The 22034-nt window shown below is 50.0% G+C and overlaps 2 protein-coding genes and 1 non-coding gene across 3 annotated transcripts in view; 2 read left to right on the top strand and 1 right to left on the bottom strand.

Annotated features, from left to right (window-relative positions):
• The window catches only part of ZCCHC14 (zinc finger CCHC-type containing 14), a 44541-nt gene extending 38140 nt beyond the window's left edge, over positions 1-6401 (top strand). The window contains exons 12-13 of the mRNA XM_015292651.4: positions 31-1503; positions 2590-6401. Coding sequence (XP_015148137.2) covers positions 31-1503; positions 2590-2645 — 1529 coding nt within the window. The 3' untranslated portion in view covers positions 2646-6401. The remainder of the gene's footprint in view (positions 1-30; positions 1504-2589) is intronic.
• Positions 6402-6606: 205 nt separating this feature from the next.
• MAP1LC3B (microtubule associated protein 1 light chain 3 beta) lies at positions 6607-15322 on the bottom strand. Its single transcript, NM_001031461.2, has 4 exons — positions 15219-15322; positions 13351-13406; positions 10594-10700; positions 6607-8374 (listed from the first exon to the last, which is right to left on the bottom strand). The coding sequence occupies exons 1-4, from the start codon at positions 15256-15258 to the stop codon at positions 8200-8202; spliced, it is 378 nt and encodes a 125-aa protein (NP_001026632.1). The 5' UTR covers positions 15259-15322; the 3' UTR covers positions 6607-8199.
• A 6445-nt stretch (positions 15323-21767) lies between these two features.
• TRNAM-CAU lies at positions 21768-21840 on the top strand. Its single transcript has one exon. It is a non-coding gene; the product is annotated as a tRNA-Met (tRNA).
• The last annotated feature ends 194 nt before the right edge of the window (positions 21841-22034 follow it).

Here is a 22034-nt window from a genome sequence, read left to right as displayed (position 1 = left end):
TGTTGTGCTTATGGATGTTTCTGTCCCTAGGCTTGGAGATTCACTTAGACGGTTCTGAAAAGGAGAAGCCGGTGATGTTACTCAACCATTTCACTTCAAGCTCTGCCAGACCCACTGCTCAGGTCTTACCAGTGCAAAATGATGCAGGCTCCAATCCGTCCGGCCACCATACTCTGCCAATGCAAATGATGTCAGCGGCCTCTACTCATATCACCCCCATTCGGATGCTAAATTCAGTGCATAAATCGGAGCGTGGCAATGCAGACATGAAGCTACTTTCGTCGTCCATGCATTCACTTTTATCTTTAGAAGAAAGAAATAAAGTCTCTCCAGGACCCAGAGGCAGCATAAAAATGGAAAAGAGCTTTGGGAATACGGTAGTGGATGTCATGTCTGCACCTTCTCCCCATCAGCCCTTGCAAGTGCTTTCAGGGGCTGCTGAGAACAGCTCGCCCACATCTACTATTAACTTTGGGCCCCGAACCAAAGTCGTCCACGCTTCAACTCTGGACAGAGTGATGAAAACAGCTCAGCAGCCAGGACTGATAGTAGAGACGAGTACTGCTGCCACTGTCACATCCAGCACGGTCTTCCACGTTGCTCGCCCACCCATCAAGCTCCTGGTGTCGTCCTCTGTTCCTACCGATCCTGCCATTGCTGGACAGACTTCCTGCTCCAGTAATATGCAAATAACGGTGTCCCCTGCAATAATAAATCCCCGGACTGCTCTGTACACAGCCAACACCAAAGTTGCCTTTTCTGCGATGAGCAGCGTGCCCGTGGCACCCATGCAAGGCAGCTTCTGCGCAAACAGCAACGCGGCCTCATCCAGCAGCCACCCTTCCACGTCGTTTGCAACCATGGCCAACCTGCCCAGCTGCCCTGCGCCCAGCTCCAGCCCCACGCTCTCATCCGTCGCCGAGAACAACTTCTACAGCAACAGCAGCAGCAGCAGCAGTAGCAGCAGCAGCAGCAGCAGCGGGTCTGCGGGGAGCATCCCTGTGCCCAACCAGAACCACCATCACCACCACCACCAGCAGCAGCAGCCGCAGCCCCCCGGCTGCATGGTGTGCAGCTCCTGCGGGTGCAGCGGGAACTGCGGCTCCAGCGGGATGACCGTCAGCTACGCCAACTACTTCCAGCACCCGTTTTCAGGACCTTCAATGTTTACTTTCCCTTTTCTGCCCTTCAACCCCCTGTGCAGTAACGGCTACATCAACACGCAGCAGTACAACAGCAGCACCACCTTCCCTGTAGTCCACACCGCCTACAACAGCGGCATCGCTCCGGACTCCGTGATGACGGGGCAGTCGACGTTTGCGGTACCGCCGATGCAGAACTTTATGGCAGGGACAGCGGGGGTTTATCAGGCACAGGGAATGATGGGAAACACCAATGGTTCGAGCCACAAAAAAAATGGGAATCTCTCCTGTTACAACTGTGGGGCCAGCGGGCACAGAGCTCAGGACTGCAAACAGCCTCCAATGGATTTCAATCGACAAGGTAACGGTGGGCGCGGGGGCTGCAGCGGGGCCCGGCTCAGCACAGAGCACTGGGCTGGGCTAAGAGGAGTCCCACAAAGAGGGAAGGTGTTGGTTTTGAGCTCTGTGTGAAGTGGTGAAACACACGGAAGGGGAAGGAGGTTCTGTTGGCAGATTGCAGCAGAGCCGTGGCTGCTTAGCCCTGTAATCCAGGCTGTAGGTTCAGGTTCCCCTGGAAGTCTGAGTTCTAAACATGTCTGCTGCCTCCTTCCCTTCTTCCCAAACCAGTTAGACAAATGGAGGATTATTGTTCAAATCCTCTTGAAGGTGCCACGTTGGAGTTGGCTGCTTTGCTCATTCTGTAGGAGATACTGCTTATATGGGGACAGCTCCGGGAGAGGGCTGAAATCCTTAATTCTGGGCAGGAGAGAACTAAGAGAAATGTCACTTTACCAAGAACCATCTGCAGCCCCATTTTCCTTTGTTTTTTTGATCAGCTTATTGTTTTGAAATCATCTGCATTTGACACGAGCTTAAAAATTCAGTAGGGACTTATGACTGGAGCAAGCAGCACTGAAGTGCTGTGTTTTATGTCCTGCCTTGCCTATAGCATGTGCCTGCGTTTGTTTTCGTACAGTGCAGATGAGACCTCAAATATTTACAAATTAACAAGTGACTGATTTTCAGGCAGCAATTCCCATGTAAATGAGTGGGGTTCCTGCATCTCATCGTTTGGTAGTGGCTGATGGGACAGAAGTGGCACTGACTCCGGCAGTGCTCATTCAGAAGTGCGGTCTGCTGCCTTTCAAAGCTGAATTTCATTTACCGGACATCCACTGAAACTCTCCCAGTCTCATTATTTTTGCCAGCCCTAAAACTACATCTGAGGCAGTGAGTCTGGCTGCGTGAAGCCGTACTTTGGTTTTGGCTTCTGTCAGCCATAGGCACACACTTGGTAGGCTTTTCTGCAGCTGGAGAGCACTGCTGTGGGCTCTGTTAGGCTGCAGTGTGTGCTGATGGCCCATGAGAAGTGGTTTGGGAAAGTTCTGAGGTGTAAGCACCGTGGAAAGCTTTGTACTGTCTAATGCTTCTGTTCCCTTTCCCCCAGGTACTTTCAGGCTGAAATACGCTCCTCCCTCTGAAAGCCTCGACTCCACAGACTGATCTTCTACCTGGCAAGAAAAATACTGTAAGCCATGGAGATAGAAGGAGACTGAACTACAAAACTGAGACATCCAGTTGCTGTTAAGCTTAATGTATTTTTTAATCCAAAGGTGCTTTACTTTATTAGATTAGGTAGGAAATCTAGCTTAGGGGTGCATCGAACCCATTTTTGATTGCCAAATTCAAGCTTGGATCTTGCTGTTGGAACTTCTGACCCCGTGTCATAGGACGGTGCGTACTGGATGGATGGTGGAGCTGGCCAGCTGCATTTTCTGTTGCGAGTACAACACCCTACGTACTTCTTTTGCTGGAGAACGTTGCCATACGTGGACTTCTGAAGGTAAAGGTCTGACTCCAGGGCAGCTACGTGGTGAGGTCCTGGTTCTGTTTGCCAGAAGGACTTTGGCACCCCTGGGCTAGGTAAAATGTCTACTTTTTTTCAAAAGTGATCAGGCACTAATCTCTGGGATTTTTAAGGATTGCACTACAGAAGAATGTAAAACTCTTCGAGCTTTCTGCACTTCTAGCAGACGGTGTCACTCTGAGACCAGTGCAAGAGGCAAAGAAGTTCCGACCTTTACCAATTGGCACCAGCAGGCTACGTGACGTAACGACACAGTAACGATCTGAAGTCAGTCTCTCCTTTCCCTCCCAAAAGAACACACGCAGCAGTTTCGGTTCCTTCTGGAAACAAACTTGTGCTTCATTGTCTTACCTGTCAGCGCTGGGTTCCCAGCGATGGAATATGCTTAGTTTCCAAGGGTCCAAATCCCAGAGACTCCAGAGTCATGAAGGCTTCGAGGATGCGTTCCTGTAGTACACAGAACGACCTTTACGTCCTGTTACTGTACATAGGTCTCTTTCACAGAAACCTTATTATTCTGCTTTTGTAAATGAATTTTAAACCATCTTAAAGAAGAACTCTGGCGGCAGAGTTTCTAAGCTTTTGCTTTACTTTATATTCAAACAAACCAACCAACCCAACCACCCAACCCTCTGACTCCTACCCCGTGGCTTTTGCAACGGAATTCAGAAGCGGTAGGAGTCAAAACATGTAAGAGGTAGTAAACTTCATTATTCTCAAGACTTGGAAGGATTTACTGTCAGCCTCCTTCGTTGCAATAGATTGTAGATGACTAGCTTTGGTGTTAGCTACTTAGCGTACATAATTTGTGGGTGATAAATCTAAATTAGGGCTTGAGAGGAAGCCGAACAAATCCTGAACTGCTCATTTGAAACAGTTTGGTCCTGTCTCACTGAAGGGAGGCACAAACCTCGTGGCTCACCCCAGGAATTGGGCACCATTCAGTGGGCGATGCGTCTGACGGAGAGATGTTTGCACGCTGCAGCGTGGAAGATCTTAAAGCCTTGTTTACACCTGGAGGCGTTTCTCACACCCGTTTCAACCCCAGCAGGACGTGTTGTAGCGGCGCAGCTGACTTTGGCTGGGGTCACAATCAACGTTTGGTTGCAAAAGAAAAAGAAAAGGTGATGTCTTCTTCCTATGCAATGACAACTAATCGAGGGGTTGCTCTCAGCCCGGCTCACGCCGCTGAAACGCTCCTGTTGGCTCTGCCCGCATTCCGAGCTCACCTGCGTTCAATTAACCACCTTCAGACCTGCAACACTACAAGTGATGAAAACTGACAATGCAATTTTCTTTGCCTTAATGAGCTTGAGACAATGGTAGGAACAATCTGCCGCACCGCGTCACGCCGAAGGAAAGGGTTTTCGCTGGCCATGTTTACTATTCACAGCTTTGGGGTCTCTCCAGTGGCCTGGAACATGTGCTGAAAGCCAAACCTTAACCTATTTTTCACTTCCTTTTTTTTTTTTAAAAAAAAAACAGTGTTTTAAACCAGAATCGTGTTTAAATGAACTGTCTCCACACCCATGCAAGTGTTAAACACCCTCTCAAAACAGCAAAAATCGACGGGAAAAGAATCTCTGTTCTCTGTACCAGTTGTGTTTTGTTTTAACGCCCAAGGCTGGGAATGTAGTCTTGTCTGATCTCATCACCGAGTCGAAACCATAACAGAAGGACTGTAGGACTGAACTCCTGTCCAGCAAACTGTTTCATTCCTACCTTCAGAGCTTTCCTTGGGGTTGTTTCCTCTGTGTGAAGTTAAGGCCGATGTTTCTTCGAGTGGCTTCCATGTACTTTTAGGTAACATTTTGAAATGGTGAAGTCTGACCTTAGAGTAAGTTCACATTCAGAAGTCTCGAGTACCTTAAAGCAACGTGAGCGTGATAGAGAAGTGTCTGATGGACCAGCACCAGTGATAGAGCCTTCCCTACACCACAGCCAGCTGTGGCTTCAGATCTGCTCGTCAGCGCTGTCAGCTTTGGACCAAGAGCAGCCAAAGTTGGTAAGTCTGAGCAGAGCACTTTAGTTCCGTAAAATAACCCTTTGTCTGTTTTTCAAAGGCCCAAACCCATCTCCCCACCCCCTGAGAAGTAAGGCAGCTCATTTTAGAATAGCAGTTCCAGCTTCACTGGCTGAAAGAACCAGTTCTTCAAACCTATTTTTGTACATGGAGAGATTTCAAAGCACGCTATTTATTCCTATCTTTGTCCTGGAAGTATAACAAGAATTAGTTCTCAACATGGATTTCACTGTGGAATAGAGATGAGTTGGATGCGTGAGGCAGAGGGGAGCCCCGAGCCGTGCCCTGCGGGGTGCAGGGAGGCTGGAGGTGTGGTGGGCAATGCGTCTCCAGGAGTGTTTTCCTTTTGATGGGAATACCAGAAGCAGGGTGGGATTTCCAGCCAGCTCCTCACGCTGCAGGCTCTGAGGTAAGCATGAACAGATGCCCTGCTTGGTGCTGAGCAGTAGGGAGAGCAAGCGAGGAAGGCTCATTTTAGCAAGCAAGGTATTGGTCACAGGTTTCCTTCATCTTTTCCCTTCAAACAACATCGCGCTTTACTTTTCGTGAAGCCTTTTCAGCAGTGTGCACACCATGGTCCTTAAATCTTAGCACGTTAAGCAACAGACTCCCAGTAATGATGGTCTAACACTAAGCTCTCACCGTTACCCCACATTGGGTTTCACGCTGCTTCTGGCAGGCAGGCTTCGAGGGGAAGGGACCCAGAGCTGCCTGGTGGCGTATTTGGCATAGCAGCACTCCTCCCCAGAATGTGCCATCACCCAAAAGCCCTGCGTGTGGGTTAGCTGTCTGTCTGTAGTGTCATCACATCCAGGAAGGTTTGTTGGAGGTCACGGATGCACAGAGCTGTGGATTTGGAGCAGTCTGGAACGCCTGTGCGCAGGCAAACCTGGACTGAAACCGATGTAACAGCGCCAGCAAAAGAGTCTGGGAACCCTGAGCACCCCCACCGCCCTCCATCTGTTGTAAGAACCCCTTGGAAATACCTGGATGCTCTCAAACAAACAAGGAACGCGTTGGGACTGATGCAGAAAGCAAATCCTGCGTGTTTTCAAGTGCAGATTAACAGCTTCTCTTGGACATAACTTTCCATGAGGAATGAAGGAAACTCCTGCTCCCATTTGAGCCATTTCTTTTACTTCGGTCAATTCTAGTATTACAAATTGTGCATGTAACTTTATAAATATTTTAAATAGTTTTGTAAATATTTAATATTCAGCTAATTTGATTTTGAACTGTAAATGTCAAGTATTCTGGTATTGGGATTTTTATGTTTTATTATACTTTGTTAAAAAGTAAAAATTGTACATTTTTAGAATGTTTTTATCTGAGTAAATTTAATGTATGGAAAATAAAGAGTTAAACAGAATCCCTCCCTTTCTTTTGCTCTTTAAAGGACCTCCCCTCTCTGGGGGTGGTTTCCAGGGTCTGGTTTGTATCCCTGTTATTCATTTGGCTGTCCCCCCCCCAACGCAGGTTGTGAATCACAGCTATCACAGCACAGTCCCAGCGTCGGTCCTTCCCTGCAGGCAGAATGGAAGGAAGCTGCCCACAAATAACCACAGGAGCCGCCGTTCAGTTGGGATGCAATCCACCCCTACCAGCACTGTATTCATTTTAAAAAAGCAACATTTTGTACAGGAATTATCAGTCGATCACGTCGTAATTACAAGTCTGGGTTTGTCAGTCATGAGTTAAACAATTCCTTACACGAACGGAACTAAACAGAGAACGAGCTGCATCGAAAAGTTTACGCTGGAGTAAAAACACAAAGAACATTAAAAAAATCATGAAGTAAGCCTTGTGAACGAGATGCATGCAAAGAGGTGTAGGTAGGTACAAACTGTACACCTTATTGAGCTAGAGTGCCAAGACGCAGTAGTATTGCTTCTTCTCCCCCCATTATAGTAAGTTAGCTTCCAGTAACAGATGGAGTTAGTTCACAGACACGTAATATACAAGAGGAATCTCATCCTGCTACACTTCACTTGACAACGAGTCTAGAGGAAAAACACGGGGCTTAGCAGGCAGCCTTCCCCTGCACAGGCTGCTCCCTGCCCGGGCCAGCAGTCACACCGAGGCTCCAGGTCCACGCAGGAGGCTTCGGCGATGGAAAAACACTGTTCGTCACATCCCCCCAGCAGCTCCTGGACGTGAGGAGCTGTTAGAAAGCGGTTCTGCCCGACCCCACCAGCGCTAACATGCAAAACAAGTGACACAACGGGGTCCTAATGCCAGCAGCATGTCTGAGCCTGACGGTCAGGATGGAGGTGGTTAACAAAGCTGTTCAGCTGCTCCTGTCACAGGGCTTACACACACTGGCTCGCTTCCCACCAGCCAACCCTGCCGGCAGCAGTGCCCTTCACCTCCTCCCAGGCCAGGGCTGCAGCTCGGAGGGAGGATCTTTTGGAAGCAAGCCCCTATGAACAACAGTGTTTCACTGAACACGCAGGCATTGGAAACTCAGGACAGACTGGAGTTTATTTCAGCGTTACCTGTCCGGGTGTTTACAGTTAACGCTTCCTAAAACTATGATAAAGCTGTGGTGTTTGGTATGAGTTATTTCAGAACGTGGCACCGTCCCTACGTCAGCAGTGCCAAAAGAAGAGGAGACGAAGAGCTGCACTCCCCCAGCTCACCCCAAGCGCTCACCTTAACGGCTGCAGCACCGACAGATCTCAGCGAGCTGCAGAAGGCAAAGCTCTGCTTTGGAACACTAAAACACATTTGCTCTCAACTAGAAGCCCTCCCATTAAAAAAAAAGAAAGAAAGAAAAGCTTTAAGGAATCATAGGGAGATTCTCCAGAAAACTGTCACATGAAACACTTTAGCTCCTCACTGGTGCCTGTTTGCTCATTAAAGTCAATCGAGTGTCCCTTTATTTGCAATCATCACATGCACAATTGGGTTCCATTTGTCAAGTCCAGACATGTAAATGTGCCTGTGTGGAATATTACAGCAGGTTTCAAAGCTGGAGGCGCTCGTCTGTACTGTTTAATAGTCACAAACAAGGCAAGGTAAGATAAGACACCTGCTAAAGCAAGACTATGCTAAGGTACTGAGAGCATAGGTGACATCCGTTTCTTTCCCTGGGGTGCGTGTGGGGAAGAGTGGGGGTGATGGCCAAGGGTAAACCAAAATCCTAGGCTAGAAGCCACCTGCGTGTCCTAGACGGAAGATTGCACTCCGAAAGTCTCCTGAGAGGCATACACCATGTACAGGAAGCCGTCCTCGTCCTTCTCGCTCTCGTACACCTCGGAGATGGGCGTGGAGACGCTCACCATGCTGTGTCCGTTCACCAGGAGGAAGAAGGCCTGGTTGGAGTTCAGCTGCAGGCGTCGCCTGTTAGAAGTCAGGAAGCAGGGAAGGAGGTTCACAGGGATGACAATGCAAACAAAGGCTTTAAGATGGGGGGTAAAACAGAGTCCTCCACCAATGACGGCAGTGGGATGCCTCCACCCAAAGCAGCCCTGCCTTACAGAAGGCATTTGGTTCTCACCCTAAAGCTGTATGAAATTCATCATCTGCCAAGTGCTCTCAGACACATCTACTGGCAGAAACCCTTATCTCACAGGAACAGCACAGGCTGCACTCCCAAAGAGCGTTAAACTGAAGTGAACAGGAAGAGGTGTTCCCTGCCAGGATGACGTTGGGGCAGCAGATCATCCCGTACAGCCTGCAAACACTCAAGACCCACGGGACCTTTGGCTCGCTGCTGAGCTCCACGGCATCCCACTGGAAATGTAAACCTGGGGAAGAAGGACTGGCAGAGCTTCCACCCGAAGGCTCCGTTCCTTTTAAACTCACTTTGACGTCAGCACTGCCACAGCCCGTGTTGAACCTTTCCCCTTCATCTTTCCTCCCATGAGAAGCACCGCAGAAAGACAGAGAGCAACAGAATTTCCAGCCTGCACGGCACTACAAACATCTACCCTGGGTTGGCACCAGGAACGCAGATAAGAGGAGGTGCAAATGAGGAGAAAAGAACAGCAGATCAGAAAGGCTTCACTGCCACTTCTGCTCGCTGCTGAGCGGAGGCAGCTGTACTGGAAATAAGCATTTCCTCAGTCTCAGTCACAGCCTGGGGAGGGCCCTCCCACAGTGTGCACTAACAGCTCCAGAGAGAGCCAGCAGAGAAGGCAACAGCTCTCAGAGGCTGGGCAGGGGCAGCCTGCACGACACGCTGGTTCTGCTGTGCGCAAGAGAAGCTGGCTGAGGACCAAGTCCAGACAGGGCTAAGTCATCTATTAACAAAGCCAAACAAAAGAAGGGGGGAAAAACCTGCATCTTGCTGTTAAACTTCTTGCCCGAGGCCTCCATTAGAAATTCTAGATCACCTGGGGAATCAGGTTCTTATTTCCAAAACCCTACCTCACTTCCTTAGTCACACCAGAGCTGGGACTTGCTCAAGGCTTTTATCAAAGCCTCCAGGGCACGGAGTTGTTTGGACACGTAGGACAATACCCAGCTTTTACAGCATGTGTCCTCCAAGAACCAGCTCTGCACTATGCTGTGACTACAGAGGAATTGCTGGGTCACAGCCTGAACCTGCGGCTGAGCACCAGGTGAGGAAGTATGGCTAACCCAGGGAGCTCAGCTGCAAGCCATGCAACTGAGTGACCAGAAGGGGATCCGCCCCCTCCTCACCCTCATTTAAGGGTTAGCAGCCAAGGGAGCAGTATTTCTCTGTGCAGAGACTGCATTTCTCTTGGGCTGTCACTGGAAGGGGTGAGTCAATTTTCCTTCTTTTTTTTACCTGCTCTTGCTCTGTACTGCCTGTATCCCGTTAGAGGGCACTGTCATGGCCTTTTGTTGCCAAACAGTGACCAATGAAAAACAAACTCTGGTTTGCTGCTAGCTTCCAAGTTTACTGCTTGAGAGCTCTTACTAATCAAGTATTCCTGCTTGACATTATGCCAAGAGAACTGCACTTTGAGCAGAAGCTCTGACTGCAGTTGAAAGCCACGCAATTCACATTCCATGGTTATTTCCCCTTATTTTCTAGTAGGCAAAGCTCAAGCACCAGCAAGGAGCAACACTGAAACCACAGCCTGTGCAGATAGCTGTGTCAAGACAGCGCTCGTCTGAATGTATGTTTTTCAGGCCTCAGCGCTGTCAGTGAGGGTAACCTCATTTCATGATCAAAGGATGCCAGTGTCAACCTCAAGCAACAGCCTGGAGCTTTGACTAGGAGCCCCAGCTCCCTCTCCAGCAATGGGAGGAGGCAGGCACTCCAGAGAGGGACTCCCAGGCAGAATATTGAGAAGGCATCCCAAAATAGCTGGGCAGGAAACAGCCATGTCAGACAGGGATTCATAGCCTGACTCCCTCCTCCGTGTCTGGGAAATGGTTATTTCTCTCAAAAGCAAACTGAGAGCTCAACCCTTTTCTAAGGTCTTTCCCAACAGAGCCAAAGGAAGCGTGCTATCTTGTGAATCCATCCTAGGGATGATACAAGCACTCGTTAGATGCTTTTTCCATTTAAAGGGTTCCCAAAACTATACACTGGGTGGGCTGTACACTGTTGATGCAGTGCATGGTGTGAAATCACAGCATACTACCTGATGATTTTGATTAGCTCGCTCATGTTGACGTGATCTGGCACCAGGAACTTGGTCTTATCCAAAACTGGAAGCTGCTTCTCCCCCTTGTACCTTTCAATGATCACCTAAGAAGAAACAAAGAAAGGAGCAGAAGATGTGAAAGGCAGAAACAGTGCTTAGGGTCCTCACTCCCCTCCATTTTAAACACAGCCAAGTAGGAGGATTCACCCTAAACTCCATTTCACTTCATTTGTAAATGGCAGTCTGGTTTGTGAATGTCACATCTGCATTATAATCGTTGTCACCTGCCTCTTCTGTTTGCAAGAGTTGCTTAAGATGGGGGAACAAACGGGTTTCACAGCACACACTTGCAACTTCAGTGCAGTTTTAGAATGGTTTACTCACTGGGATCCTTTAATTTAGCTCTGAACTACCCAGCAACAAGGAAACCAGGAAAAGGTACAGCAGGCTTCTCTCTAACACGTTGCATTGGCTGCTATGGAAGCCTGCAGCCTCACGCAGCTCTCACCACAATTTCTCCAGCTTCTCCCAACTAACGGGCTGTCTCTTTCTAAGAACTACAGCTCTGGATTAGCATGCCAGTCTGTTCTCCTGCTGTGGTTTCTCTCATGCATGAGAAAAAGTGACTTTTGAAGGATCTAAAGCCTCAATGCAGAGAACTTCCTCCCCCTTAATCTCAAGACAGCGTGCCTAGGAACCAGTAATTCCATCAAGGTTGTTATGTAGTAACTACTTAACTCATGAGGAAACTGTGGGTTTGCCAATTTAAGCAGCACCCTGCCCAGCAACTGTATGTAGTTCCTGCTTTTAAGGAATGATCTCAGAACTCGTGTACCCGTTTCCACAGCCACGCAGGCTTTGTTGTTGTTAAAATCAATGGTAGCTACGTGACACCATTCACTTGGAAGGGACTTGGATCGTGTCCATGCTCGTGAGGCCTGGCTGTGTTGATATTCAGAAGCTGCACAGGTGAAGGGATACTAAGCCAACTTAATTACATCAGAGAGAAACTTTCTTACATCAGTTAAAATACGTGCTGGGTAATTCTGGAGGGGGAAAAAAATGCACTGTTCTTAATGAGGTAGGCTGTAAGCAATGGATAATATTGTCAACAGCAAAACAGAGGATGATAACCGTACAGGAGTGATGCACCATGACATCGTCATCTCAACTCATCCAGAACTGTTAATGATGATAATGAGGCAATGACTCAAGCTAGAACGTGGTCTGGCAAGCAGAGCAAGCCCCAGGGATCCCGTGCATGCCTGTGCTGTCATTGCCAGTCTGTATCACTGCATCTTTAACGAGTTGGTCAGGTACCTCTGAATTCTCCCCAGTAATATCTCCATGGCGGACTTGAAATGAGAGCTTTGCTGTAAATCAGTGGTTTTCAATCTGTGGTCACAGAGCTTGGGGAGTACTGCTAAGTGATCTGTGAAAGGTGGATGAAAAAGCAATCTTCTGCGAGGGAAAAGATTTGTTATGAAAGGGCCTTCTGGGAAAACTGCAGATTCCAGATAAGTCCAAAAATTGCAGCTATAAAATATTACTTGTTCCCACGCCAAGCAGCATGCTAAAACAGCAGCGGTGGCTTCAAGAAGTAGCTTAATGCTAAAGTGAAGCTGGAAACTTTTCAATTTCACATGGAGACAGCGACTGTTTCTGCTAAAAAGCTTGCACCACAACTGCTGCTTGCAGGCAGTTTGTTCCCTCTGAGAGCCAATTCTTCTGTGGCCATCAGCACTCATCGCTGAGAACCAAAGTTATGGCATCTGATTAATGCCTCATCTCTGCGAAACTTCCCAGTTCCACTCATCCATGTCTATAAATGCCTGAGGGGAGGAGGCAGAAGGTGGAGCCAGCTCTTTTTAGTGGTTTCCAGTGCCAGAACAAGAGGCAGTGGGCACAACTGGAGCACAAGAGATTCCCTCTGACCACCAGGAAGCACTGTGCTGTGCAGGTGACTGAGCACAGGCACGCATTGCCCAGAGAGGCAACATTCCCCATGGAGATCTCCTATAGCCACCTGGATGTGGTGCTGGACACGCTGCTCAGGGTGTCCCTGCTGGAGCAGGGCCTGGGCATCATAGCCTCCAAAGGCCCCATCCAACCTCAGCCATTGTGAGATTCTGCATTCCCCACCTTTTGCTTCCTAGAATGCTTTATTTGCACTGAGGATCCCATTAAAAAAAAGAGAGTTTTAAGCAACATTTGGAACTGACTAAATAAAGGCAAGTGAAAAAAGGAGGGCTGATCTTCTCTTTGGAGTGACCCAACACTAGATGGAGGGATTTGACAACAAGTAACATTCCTGGAGATTTCAGAGCCACAACCCGTTCCTCTGCATACAAAGGTTTTCTGTCTTTCTCAGCACAGATTTGTGATGAAAGCCACATCTGTTTCCGAATTACAGTGCTTTCTTCTTGATTAGCCTCTGCGGATTCTTCTTTCAGGGAAGAAAAATAAGTCCACTTCTTCAACAAGAAGAGCTGAACGCTCTGGGGACGCACAGCTCAGCCTGGGTGTGGCTTTGAAGCTGCAACAGGCAGCACAGGAAGCTCTGTTTCCCCTGCCCGCAGCCAGCACCTTGCTGTGGCAGCTGCCTGCTGGGAACTAGCCTGAGAATGCTTCTGCAATCCAGGCTCAGTGACCCTGACCAGCCAAAGTGTAATTTGGACACATGAGGACAGCTCTCTTTACAGGTTTTTAATAACAAACGCGTGCAGAAATTGGGGTGGTAGGAATAAGACTCACCGGTATTTTAGTTGGATGCTGATCTCGGATCAGTCGTACATCTTCAACTCTTTGCTCTGCAAGAGATTAAAAGAACTGTTGTTCAAACATCTGCCTTCAACGCTGTGCTAACTTCGTTTCCCCTGCGCTGAAGGGAGGACCTTCAGGTTGGTGAAAGCCACAGAAGTAAATTCAGGCAAAGCTGTTTTTAAACCGGACGGCACCATGAAAAGCAAGAAGTCTCCTTTGACAGGTGGTACTTGGCTCTTTAACCCCCAGGTGACAACTACTGCACACACGCTGGCTGGGACTCCTAGGAAATGTAAAGGGAGACGGACCCCACGGCCACCTCATTTTCTGCCCACGACCACAGACATCTCATTGATGTACAGCACCAAATTACACCGGCCAAGCTACAGACCAAGGCTAAACACCCCGTGCTATTTCTGCGAGATCCCTGCAGAGGAAGTTGTCAACAATTAAAATGTGAGACCTATAACCAGCTGAGGCCCGGCAGCGTCAGCTTACACTGTACATTCTTGTATTACCCAGTGAGAGTTTTCTATTTTGATTCTGCTGCACACATTGTTGCAGAAGCAGTTGGGAGATTCTGGTACCTAGCTATTTCACTGCTATCTGTGCCAGTTTTTAGGATAAAGTTCACCTCTCCTCAGACGTAAATATTAATAGTACAGATATTATGAGCCAGGCTAAAGTGCAACCCGGAGCCAAAGTAAACAGCCGCAGTTGCTTTTAGAGGCGCTTACATCTGCTCCCGGCCTGCCTACTTGCAGATTCAGTGAACTCAATTTTAACCTCCATGGTTCTTCTCGGTGTGCTGGGGCTTTCCGGGCCGGCCTCATCTCGTAAACACTTCTGAGGGTGAAGACTGAGTGTTGCATCACAGCCTGACCACAGCTTCGGCAGGCGCTGCGCTGGGGAGAGGTGCTGCTGGTGGCAGAAGAGCTGAGATCAGCGCTGTCAGCTCCTCGCCGGCATGCTAATGCACAGCACGCATTACCTGCCCGTCACTGAGCAGCATCACTCAGCTCTCCATTAACCCACATTAAGCCCACGTGCATCAAACGCATCCGTGTGCCTTTGATGAGCCCAGCGAGGAAATGCGACTCAAGTGAATCACGGTTTTAAGCTGGATGTGAATCAAGCAGAGAACTGAGGCGGCTAACATGCGGAGCCTTCAGCAGGCTGCTCGGCTGGGATCCTGCAAGGCCTAAGCTCTCCGCAGAGCAGCGTTAATACTTCAAGGGCAGCGAGAGCACCTCATTAAAATACTCCTTTCCGATGTAAATAACCAGCCACGCAGGCAGCAAACGCGAGCAGCCTAAGCAGGAGCAGGGAAGTTTGCTGAACTCCCCAACGGGAGCAGGTCGGATGGTGGCAGTGCCATCCAGCGCAGCCCCCCGAGCTGTGGGAAACGCCGACCCGCAGCGAGGCGAACGATGGAGAGCGCTGTGCTGGGAGCCACCCTCCGCCACACAGCTCAGCACGGCTCTCTGACGACACCGGTCGCAGTGGCAACTGCTTGGCTGCCATCCTAGCTGAACTTAATACCTGCGGCCCGGGCTGCTGACAGGCGGAGGGGCAGCAGCGGGTTTGGAAGGGCCCCGAGAGAACGGGCTGAGGTTGAGAGGTTGAAATTCCACCGGCTCGGTGGCGCGGGGCAGCCTGCGAGGCTCTCGGTGTCCGCCGCCCTTCGCTGAAGGCCCGGCGGGGCCGCGTCTCCCCCCGCAGCCGCCGGCGGTGGGGCGGCCTCAGCGCTCGGGAAGGCCCGACATCCTTCCAGCCCCCCCCCCCCCACCCCTCCCCGCCGCAGCGCCGAGGCCCGGCAGCCGCTGCGTTCCCTCCCGCACACACCCCCCGAAGCTCACCGAAGGTGCGGCGCTGCTTGAAGCTCTTCTCCGAGGGCATGGCGGCGGCGGCTCGGCCTCAGGCCCGGCGGACGCTGTGCGCGGCGCTGCGCCCAACCCCGAGTGGCGGCGCCCGCCCCCCGCAGCCACCCCCAGCGGCGGCGCCATCAGCTGACGCGCGCGTCACGGTTGGGGCGGGCGCTGCGCCGCCGCCATCTTGAGTGTGGCACGCACTGAGCGTCGCGGGGCCGCCTGTGGTGCTCCTCCATGACACGGAGCTGTGACTGCTCCGGAGTGCCCCGCCATGGTCCTCCACAGGGACACGCAGCCATCATTCCCACCGTATTTCCTTCTGGGACGTTGTTGCCCCGGAGTGCCCCGCCACGGTCGTCCTCAGGGACGCAAGCCTTTGCTACCTCAGTGCCCTGCCACGGTCCTCCTCAGGGACAGCCCGCCATGTCCCTGTGGGCAGCACACAGCTCCCCCAGAGGCAGTCCGGCTCCCAGGGCTGGGGGATTTACCTGTCAGGTCCCACCACTAGAAGAAAACACACTGCAAAGCAGAGGGACGTTCAGTGCTTTGCTCTCTCCCCATCCTCACTGCCTTTCTGTCACCCCAACACGGCCTCCCTTGCCGCTGGGCTCTGTGCACAGTCACAGTGCTTGGCTAAACAGGGTGAGGAAGGCATTGGAAAGTCGGCGTAGAAACCTCAGGGCAGAATTTTAGAGGCAGGTGTTTCGATTCTCTTGGCTTTCGGTCCCGCTGCCCCATCACGTGCTGTTTGCCAAGCATCGATTCGATGGCAAACAGTGCTCGTCTCCAGCCAAGTTTACCCGCATCCATCCTGCAGACATTCTGTCTCGATTAGAAATGCCCAACTGTTCCCTCCCTCAGCAGCTTTCTGACACAAGCTGTTGGCGGTGGACTTTCAGCTGCCTTCCCTTCCCTTTCTCTCACATATGTTCGAGGCTCTGTGTTTTGAAATAGAGGAGTGATTTTGCAGCAATAGGACTGCATGGTCTCACTGTACAGCCCAGCTTGAGATGCTGAAGGGTGTTGCAGCCCTCAGTGTCCTTATCAAAACGAGCCTACGGGGAAAGAACTGCTTTCCCACCAGCTTAGAGCTGGCCAGGCTTTCTGCGTTCGTCAAGGTGTGACAATACGCTGAAGTTGCAGTGATGCTGTGCTCTCAGTCTGGAATGAGGGTTCATTGCCTAATGTTATGATTCAGGGTCAAACGTTTCCGGTGTCAAGCTAATTATAGGATGGGATCATTAAGGACGTGCCTAATTAGGGGGGAAAAAACAACCCTGAGGTGTATGAGTGCTCACATTGGTGTCCAGAGACAGCAGGTGATAGGTGATCATGAAAAATCCAATGTTAAAGCTAACCATCCCAAGCTTCTCTTTCAGCTTGATTTTAATCTCTCTTATTTGAATGACTGCCTTGAAAAAGAAGGCCATTCTCTTGCTGAGGACATCCCACCGTGCCCTGAGCTGTCCCATCTCACAGGATGCTGCACTCTGTGACTGCAGGCAGACTGCAGACAAGCACTGATGAAACCACTCATTGTTTTTGCTGTATGCTCAGGTGAGTCTGAACAATACCGAGCACTGCACGTCATGCAATTCTCCTCCATGCTACCAACTGTTAGTAGGGCTGCAGCTCAGCCTGAAAGCATCCATATGGTGCTTAGGGAGAGCCACAATCAGAGTGTCTGCTGACAGGCTGGGCTATCACATGTTCAGCTCATGAATAATCTGCAGAGACTGTGAGAAGGAAAACTTAGATCCGAGCTGTGACTCGCTTGACCTTTCCCTCTTCATCTCAGCCTTAGCCTATGTCTGCATTTCAACAGCACAGACAGTTGGCAAGTCTGGATTTGAGAAAGGTGTTAGGCGCAGTTGGAATGACAGCATGGACGTAGCCTTTGGGACCAGTGCTGCCAAGGCACAATTCTACAATGAGAAAACGTTGCTTGTGAGCTGCAGTTGCCTCAGATTTGGTGAAAAATGTAGCCCACGGAGTGTTTGCATGATAGTCTTAGAACGTTTTACAAAGCACTTAGTCTGAAGAGGAGAAGATGTAACTGGAATCAGGCATCATTTAGTCTTCATATATGCAAAAGGTTGCTGCAAAGCAGAAGGGAATTAGCTGTTCTCTGCATGCAGTGAGTCCCGGACAAGAAATAATGAGCTTATGTCTTGGAAAAGGCGATACAAGTTATACACGGGGTTAGGGGTAAGAATAGTGGAGCATCAGGACGAACTGCCTAGGGAAGCAGTGGGATGGTCAGCATCAGACATTAAAAAAGGGAACAAGAAATGAGTAAAACGTGTACTGAAGGGCTGAGGGAGAATCGATCTCATCGTGGGGAGAAGGAGGGAGTAAACGATCTCTTACAATACCTGTCAGAGCTGTTTTCTCATGAAGAAGGAGATGTGATTTGCCTGCTTACAAAGCAGGTCAGAACACAAGGTGGGGTGAATCCTAGCTCTGGTCCTGCTATCTGTGCCCTATCCAGCAGGCTGCACCAGATTTTCAGCCTGAATTAAAGATGTCAGCGTTTCCCAACCGTTAGCTCTTCCAGCAGGCTGTTGGCTTTTTCTGTTTGCTTATTTGTTTGTTTTGTTTTTCTTCCTCTTCTTTCTTTTTTTTCCCCTGTTGCTAAAAAGCCTGTATGAGCTGTGAGTCGCTCTCTGAACCCCAGCTGATATTTACAGTGCTTCCCTGGGGAAAAACTCCCACGTCCCCTTTGCCCCAGAGAAAATGGGGTTTCCATTTTAGCTGCTTCGCAACGAAGCGAATTGTGAATTGGCAATCAGAATTGGGAAACATCCCCTTGTTTGCCTAGTAAAACTGTACTGAAAAGGTTTTTTACAGTGCGTGGATAAAGCCATTTCCCTGCAGTGCTATACCCTTCTGGAAGGCAGCACTTGAATGTCCAGGGCTATTAGCTCAGCAGCTGTCAGAAGTATTACATTCACCAAGCACATGGATAGAAATAAGTCATAAAATAAAAGGAAGGATGCCATGATCAGAGTAACTTGAATTCTCACCTGACTCCAGATACCTTCCCTTGGTTATTTTCTCATTAATTGTGCTTATTGATCTAGCTCAGCTAAAGATTAGTGCGGGGCTTTATTTAATACAGCATGCAACCGTTACCCAGCTGCGATGGGAGGCTGTCAGACAGACCTGGGTTGTAGTGAGTTGTTTGCAATGACTTAAAACAACCCTTCTGAGAAGTCTGAATCTTAATTTTTTTCCTAAGATGGTGCCTATCCTATGAAGAAAACCCTAACCTTCGAGTTTCTCTATGAAAGTCCCCTTCTAATTTAACCCTGACATCAGTTACTGCTGCTGCTGCTGCTCCAGCAAATATTTCTTGGCTTCAGGATCAACTGTTCAATGGGAGTCGTTGGTTTCAGAGGAGAGCACAGTGAGTGAGTTGGTGACAGCAACAATAACTTATGTTTATGCACTGCCTTTCACTCAAAGATAGCCATAACCTGATAAGCAGTAATGGCAGCGTGAGGGAAGGAAGAATAGCTGGGAAACCTGTAAGAATGATAGAGCATGCAGCAAAACCCTCCATTGCTGTTGAGGACACCTAGGATTAAAGGATCTCCACGCATTTTCAATTAACTGAGTGCTACATAGCCCGTGGCTTCAGTAAACATCCTCCTTGTTTACATCATGGGAAACTGAAGCATGCAGAGGTTCAGCTGCCAACAATTGCACAATCATTGCTCAGCAGCTGAGCTAGTAATAGCACCTGGAGCACCCGACTGCCTGTCCCATGACCTGTCCTTAAGATAATGCTTCTGAGAATAGAGCTGCCAGAGGTGTTGGGCACAATTATATCGTTCAGGATGGACTGTGGCCAAAGCAGAACAACTGCTCCTTGTAAAAGTGCCACGGCGTTTTTGGTGTCCCCAGGCACTCGTGGCCACAGCTGGGCATTACATCGAATAATACTTCATTACAAGGACAGCTTGCTGAAGAAATACCATGCCTTCTTTCATAAAGAGAGGGCACAGCTCTCAGCTCTAAAGCAGAAGGATGCAAAACAGTTCCTGAGTCATCGCCATCAGCATTTTCTGCAGTGCTCTGGGTCTTCCCACATGAGCCCTGTCTGTCCATGGTTCAGCTTCTCCTGCAGTATCTGGTGAGATCAAAGCCCAGACAGAAAGGGAGAAGATGGGGAATTCTAAAATCGGGACAAGAAAAGCTATTTTCCAGCTTAAAACACCGAGGAAATAATGTCTGGGATGACAGAAATATTTACATCACAATAAAATGAAGCAAAATTCTTTGCTCCTTCCATTGAGATATTCCCTCTTCCAAGTGCCCTGCCTCCAAGGATGCTGATTGCAAAGCAGAAATCCCACTGCAGGCTTATGCCAAATAAACATGCTGCAAGTATTCTGTGTTGCAGACAGAGTTTGTTCATCCGTCTCGGCCTGCGTTGCCACAGTTTTCTGTCCTCCTTGCCAAATGGAAAAGAAATAGTTCTCTCCTAGCTGATCAGGTTATAGTTGGCTGGGTACGCCATCGGCTGGCACGTCCTGCTCGGAGGCTGGGAAGGCACAAATGCTTCAGGATTACAGAAAATGAGGCCTCTGACTCTGGGACCAATCCAAAGCCCTTCAGCGCGAGCGTGAAGGCTCTAATTGACTGCAGAGAGAGCTGCATCAGCTCCTTAATTGCTGGAGAGAAATGGAACAATGAGCTTTCGCTCTCTGTATATCCTGTTGGAGAGCCCAGCAGTGAGGTCTGCAAGCTGCCTGCCTGAAGCAGCAGTGCTGGAAAGCTCTGGGCTCTTACTCTGCTTGTTGTTTACAAGGAAGGGCGCTCAGACGTTTGGTTGTGCCAGGGGAACGTGTGATGATGATAACTGGCTTTTGCTGTATTCCCCGTGGGAACAAATAGAGCTGGTAGATTCAGATAATGGATTTGGTGGCATAGAGGAGAAAGCGCCAGAGAGAAATACTGAAGTTTTATGCTGTGTTTGGTTAGAACAGCTCTGCAGCATCTCTCTGCCCCGAAGACCTCTGCTTCTCCCTCCTGATTTGGAGGGAATGGGTGTGGGCAATGGAGTGCCATAGGAGCTGGCATGGGTTTGCCATGGGAAAGGGGTCTATGAGGGATTGAGGAGACGGCACCCATGGAGATGTGGGATAAGAGCGTACAGTGTAGGTGTGGGGAAGGGAGAGGAGGCAATGAGGCACAGAGGGAACATTCAGATGAAGAGGAGAGAGAATACATTCCAGATAAAAATAGAGCATCCAAAAGAGGAAAAGAAGCAGGGAGGAAAGCTGCATGTGTTGCAGGCTGCTGGGTTTCTGCTTCAGGCAATGGCATCAGGGACAGCTTTTGTTTCGTCTGCAGCTAAATGCTCACCATCAGGACTTCTGCTGTCCTCTCCACGGATCCCTCGGCTCCCAAGCAAACAGATGGGACGGGGCCTTCTGGAGCTGTGTCAGGAGGTTTGAGTAACAGGGGGGAAATCCATGTGATTCAGTACAGGTGGAAAACAGCTGCAGACATGTTTCCAAACAGTCTGTCCTTCGAGGTGACTCACTGTCCACGTGCCTCATTGCAGACTCTCGGTGCAGCTTTCCTTCATTCTATCAGAGCCGTGGGCACCAAACTCATCCATCACTGAAGCCCCAGAGGCACTCTTTTAAAGACGACAGCCTCATTCTGCACGTGAGCTGCACAGGAGGGAGGGATGCAGCGGTTCGGGCTGTGAGATGCTGTGCATTTACTCATCCCGCGCCGTAGCAATTTGTTCACACGTAGCCTTGCAGCCTGCACTTGTCATCATCTGATGGATGCACCCGAATGCACGATTGCTGGAAATCAGGGTGTCGTCCCAGTGACGAGGTTTGCCTGCTGCACTCCTTAGCAGAACCCTCGGGCTGCCCAAAGCAATCATATATCTCATCTCATCTGTTTGGAGCACCTCACGTGCAATGTTCCTTCTCCTCTTGTGCCAGCGGTCACACTGCAGGCAGACAGCCTCCCTGCAGCAATGCTCGTGGGCAAACTTTGGAGGCTTTTGGCATCAATTAAATATCTGCTTTCCCTTCTCTGTTCAGCTTAAGCACCTGCAGGCAGGCTGTCATGGTGACAGCTGCTCTGAGCCCCTTGCAGCGGGTGAGGCCCTGCTATTAGGATTCAGGGCAGCGCTTCTGCTGGCATCGCAGAGACCTCTCCTGCCAAATGCAGAGCTCACTTCATTGCAGAAATCCCAGCTGAGCAGAGACTCCTCAGAGCAGAGAGGCAAGCGAGGTTTGCTTTACTTTTTGTCATTATCTGGAAACAGCTGAATTTCCTCTCCGCCCTGTTGGTGCAGCCCTCGCAGCCGTTCCTGCTCACACGAGGATGTTCAGGCACACCCAAGGGCTCGGGATACAGCCGTGTCGCAGAACAGCGTGGCAATGCAGAACCGTTTGCAAAAACGTCCAGCTTTTCCCTGCAGGAAAGGAACAGCTCTCGGGAATGGGGGAATCTCGGGCAGGAGTACTACAAGAGACCTTCACAGAAAGCTCTTTTCGAGGAGCCTCGTTAGCGCAGTAGGTAGCGCGTCAGTCTCATAATCTGAAGGTCGTGAGTTCGAGCCTCACACGGGGCAAGTTGGCTTTCCTCCTTTTTTGTTCCCTTTTCCCTCGTGAGGAAAGGAAATATTTATTTTCTCGCCGCAGCAGAGCGGGACGGCGGGGCTCCGTGACAGACACCCGCGGTGCCGTGGGGTGGTGCCCAGGAGGGCACCGCGCGGGACTGGGCGGCTCGTTCCTCCCACGCGCCAGGGGGCGGGCGAGCCCTCCC

Source organism: Gallus gallus, chromosome 11, assembly GCF_016699485.2.
Source record: "Gallus gallus isolate bGalGal1 chromosome 11, bGalGal1.mat.broiler.GRCg7b, whole genome shotgun sequence".
Classification (NCBI taxonomy): Eukaryota; Metazoa; Chordata; class Aves; order Galliformes; family Phasianidae; genus Gallus; species Gallus gallus.
The sequence above is the reverse complement of the archived record's forward strand: the minus strand, read 5'-3'. Positions and strand labels throughout refer to the sequence as shown.

What these genes read in the sequence shown, in the direction of transcription:
- MAP1LC3B (NM_001031461.2), bottom strand. Translation starts at nt 15,258, where the DNA reads ATGCCCTCGGAGAAGAGCTTCAAGCAGCGCCGCACCTTCG. An exon ending in CAAGCAGCGCCGCACCTTCG is followed by an intron (nt 13,407 to 15,218) that starts GTGAGCTTCGGG and finishes AATCTCTTGCAG; the next exon opens with AGCAAAGAGTTGAAGATGTA. An exon ending in AGCATCCAACTAAAATACCG is followed by an intron (nt 10,701 to 13,350) that starts GTGAGTCTTATT and finishes GTTTCTTCTTAG; the next exon opens with GTGATCATTGAAAGGTACAA.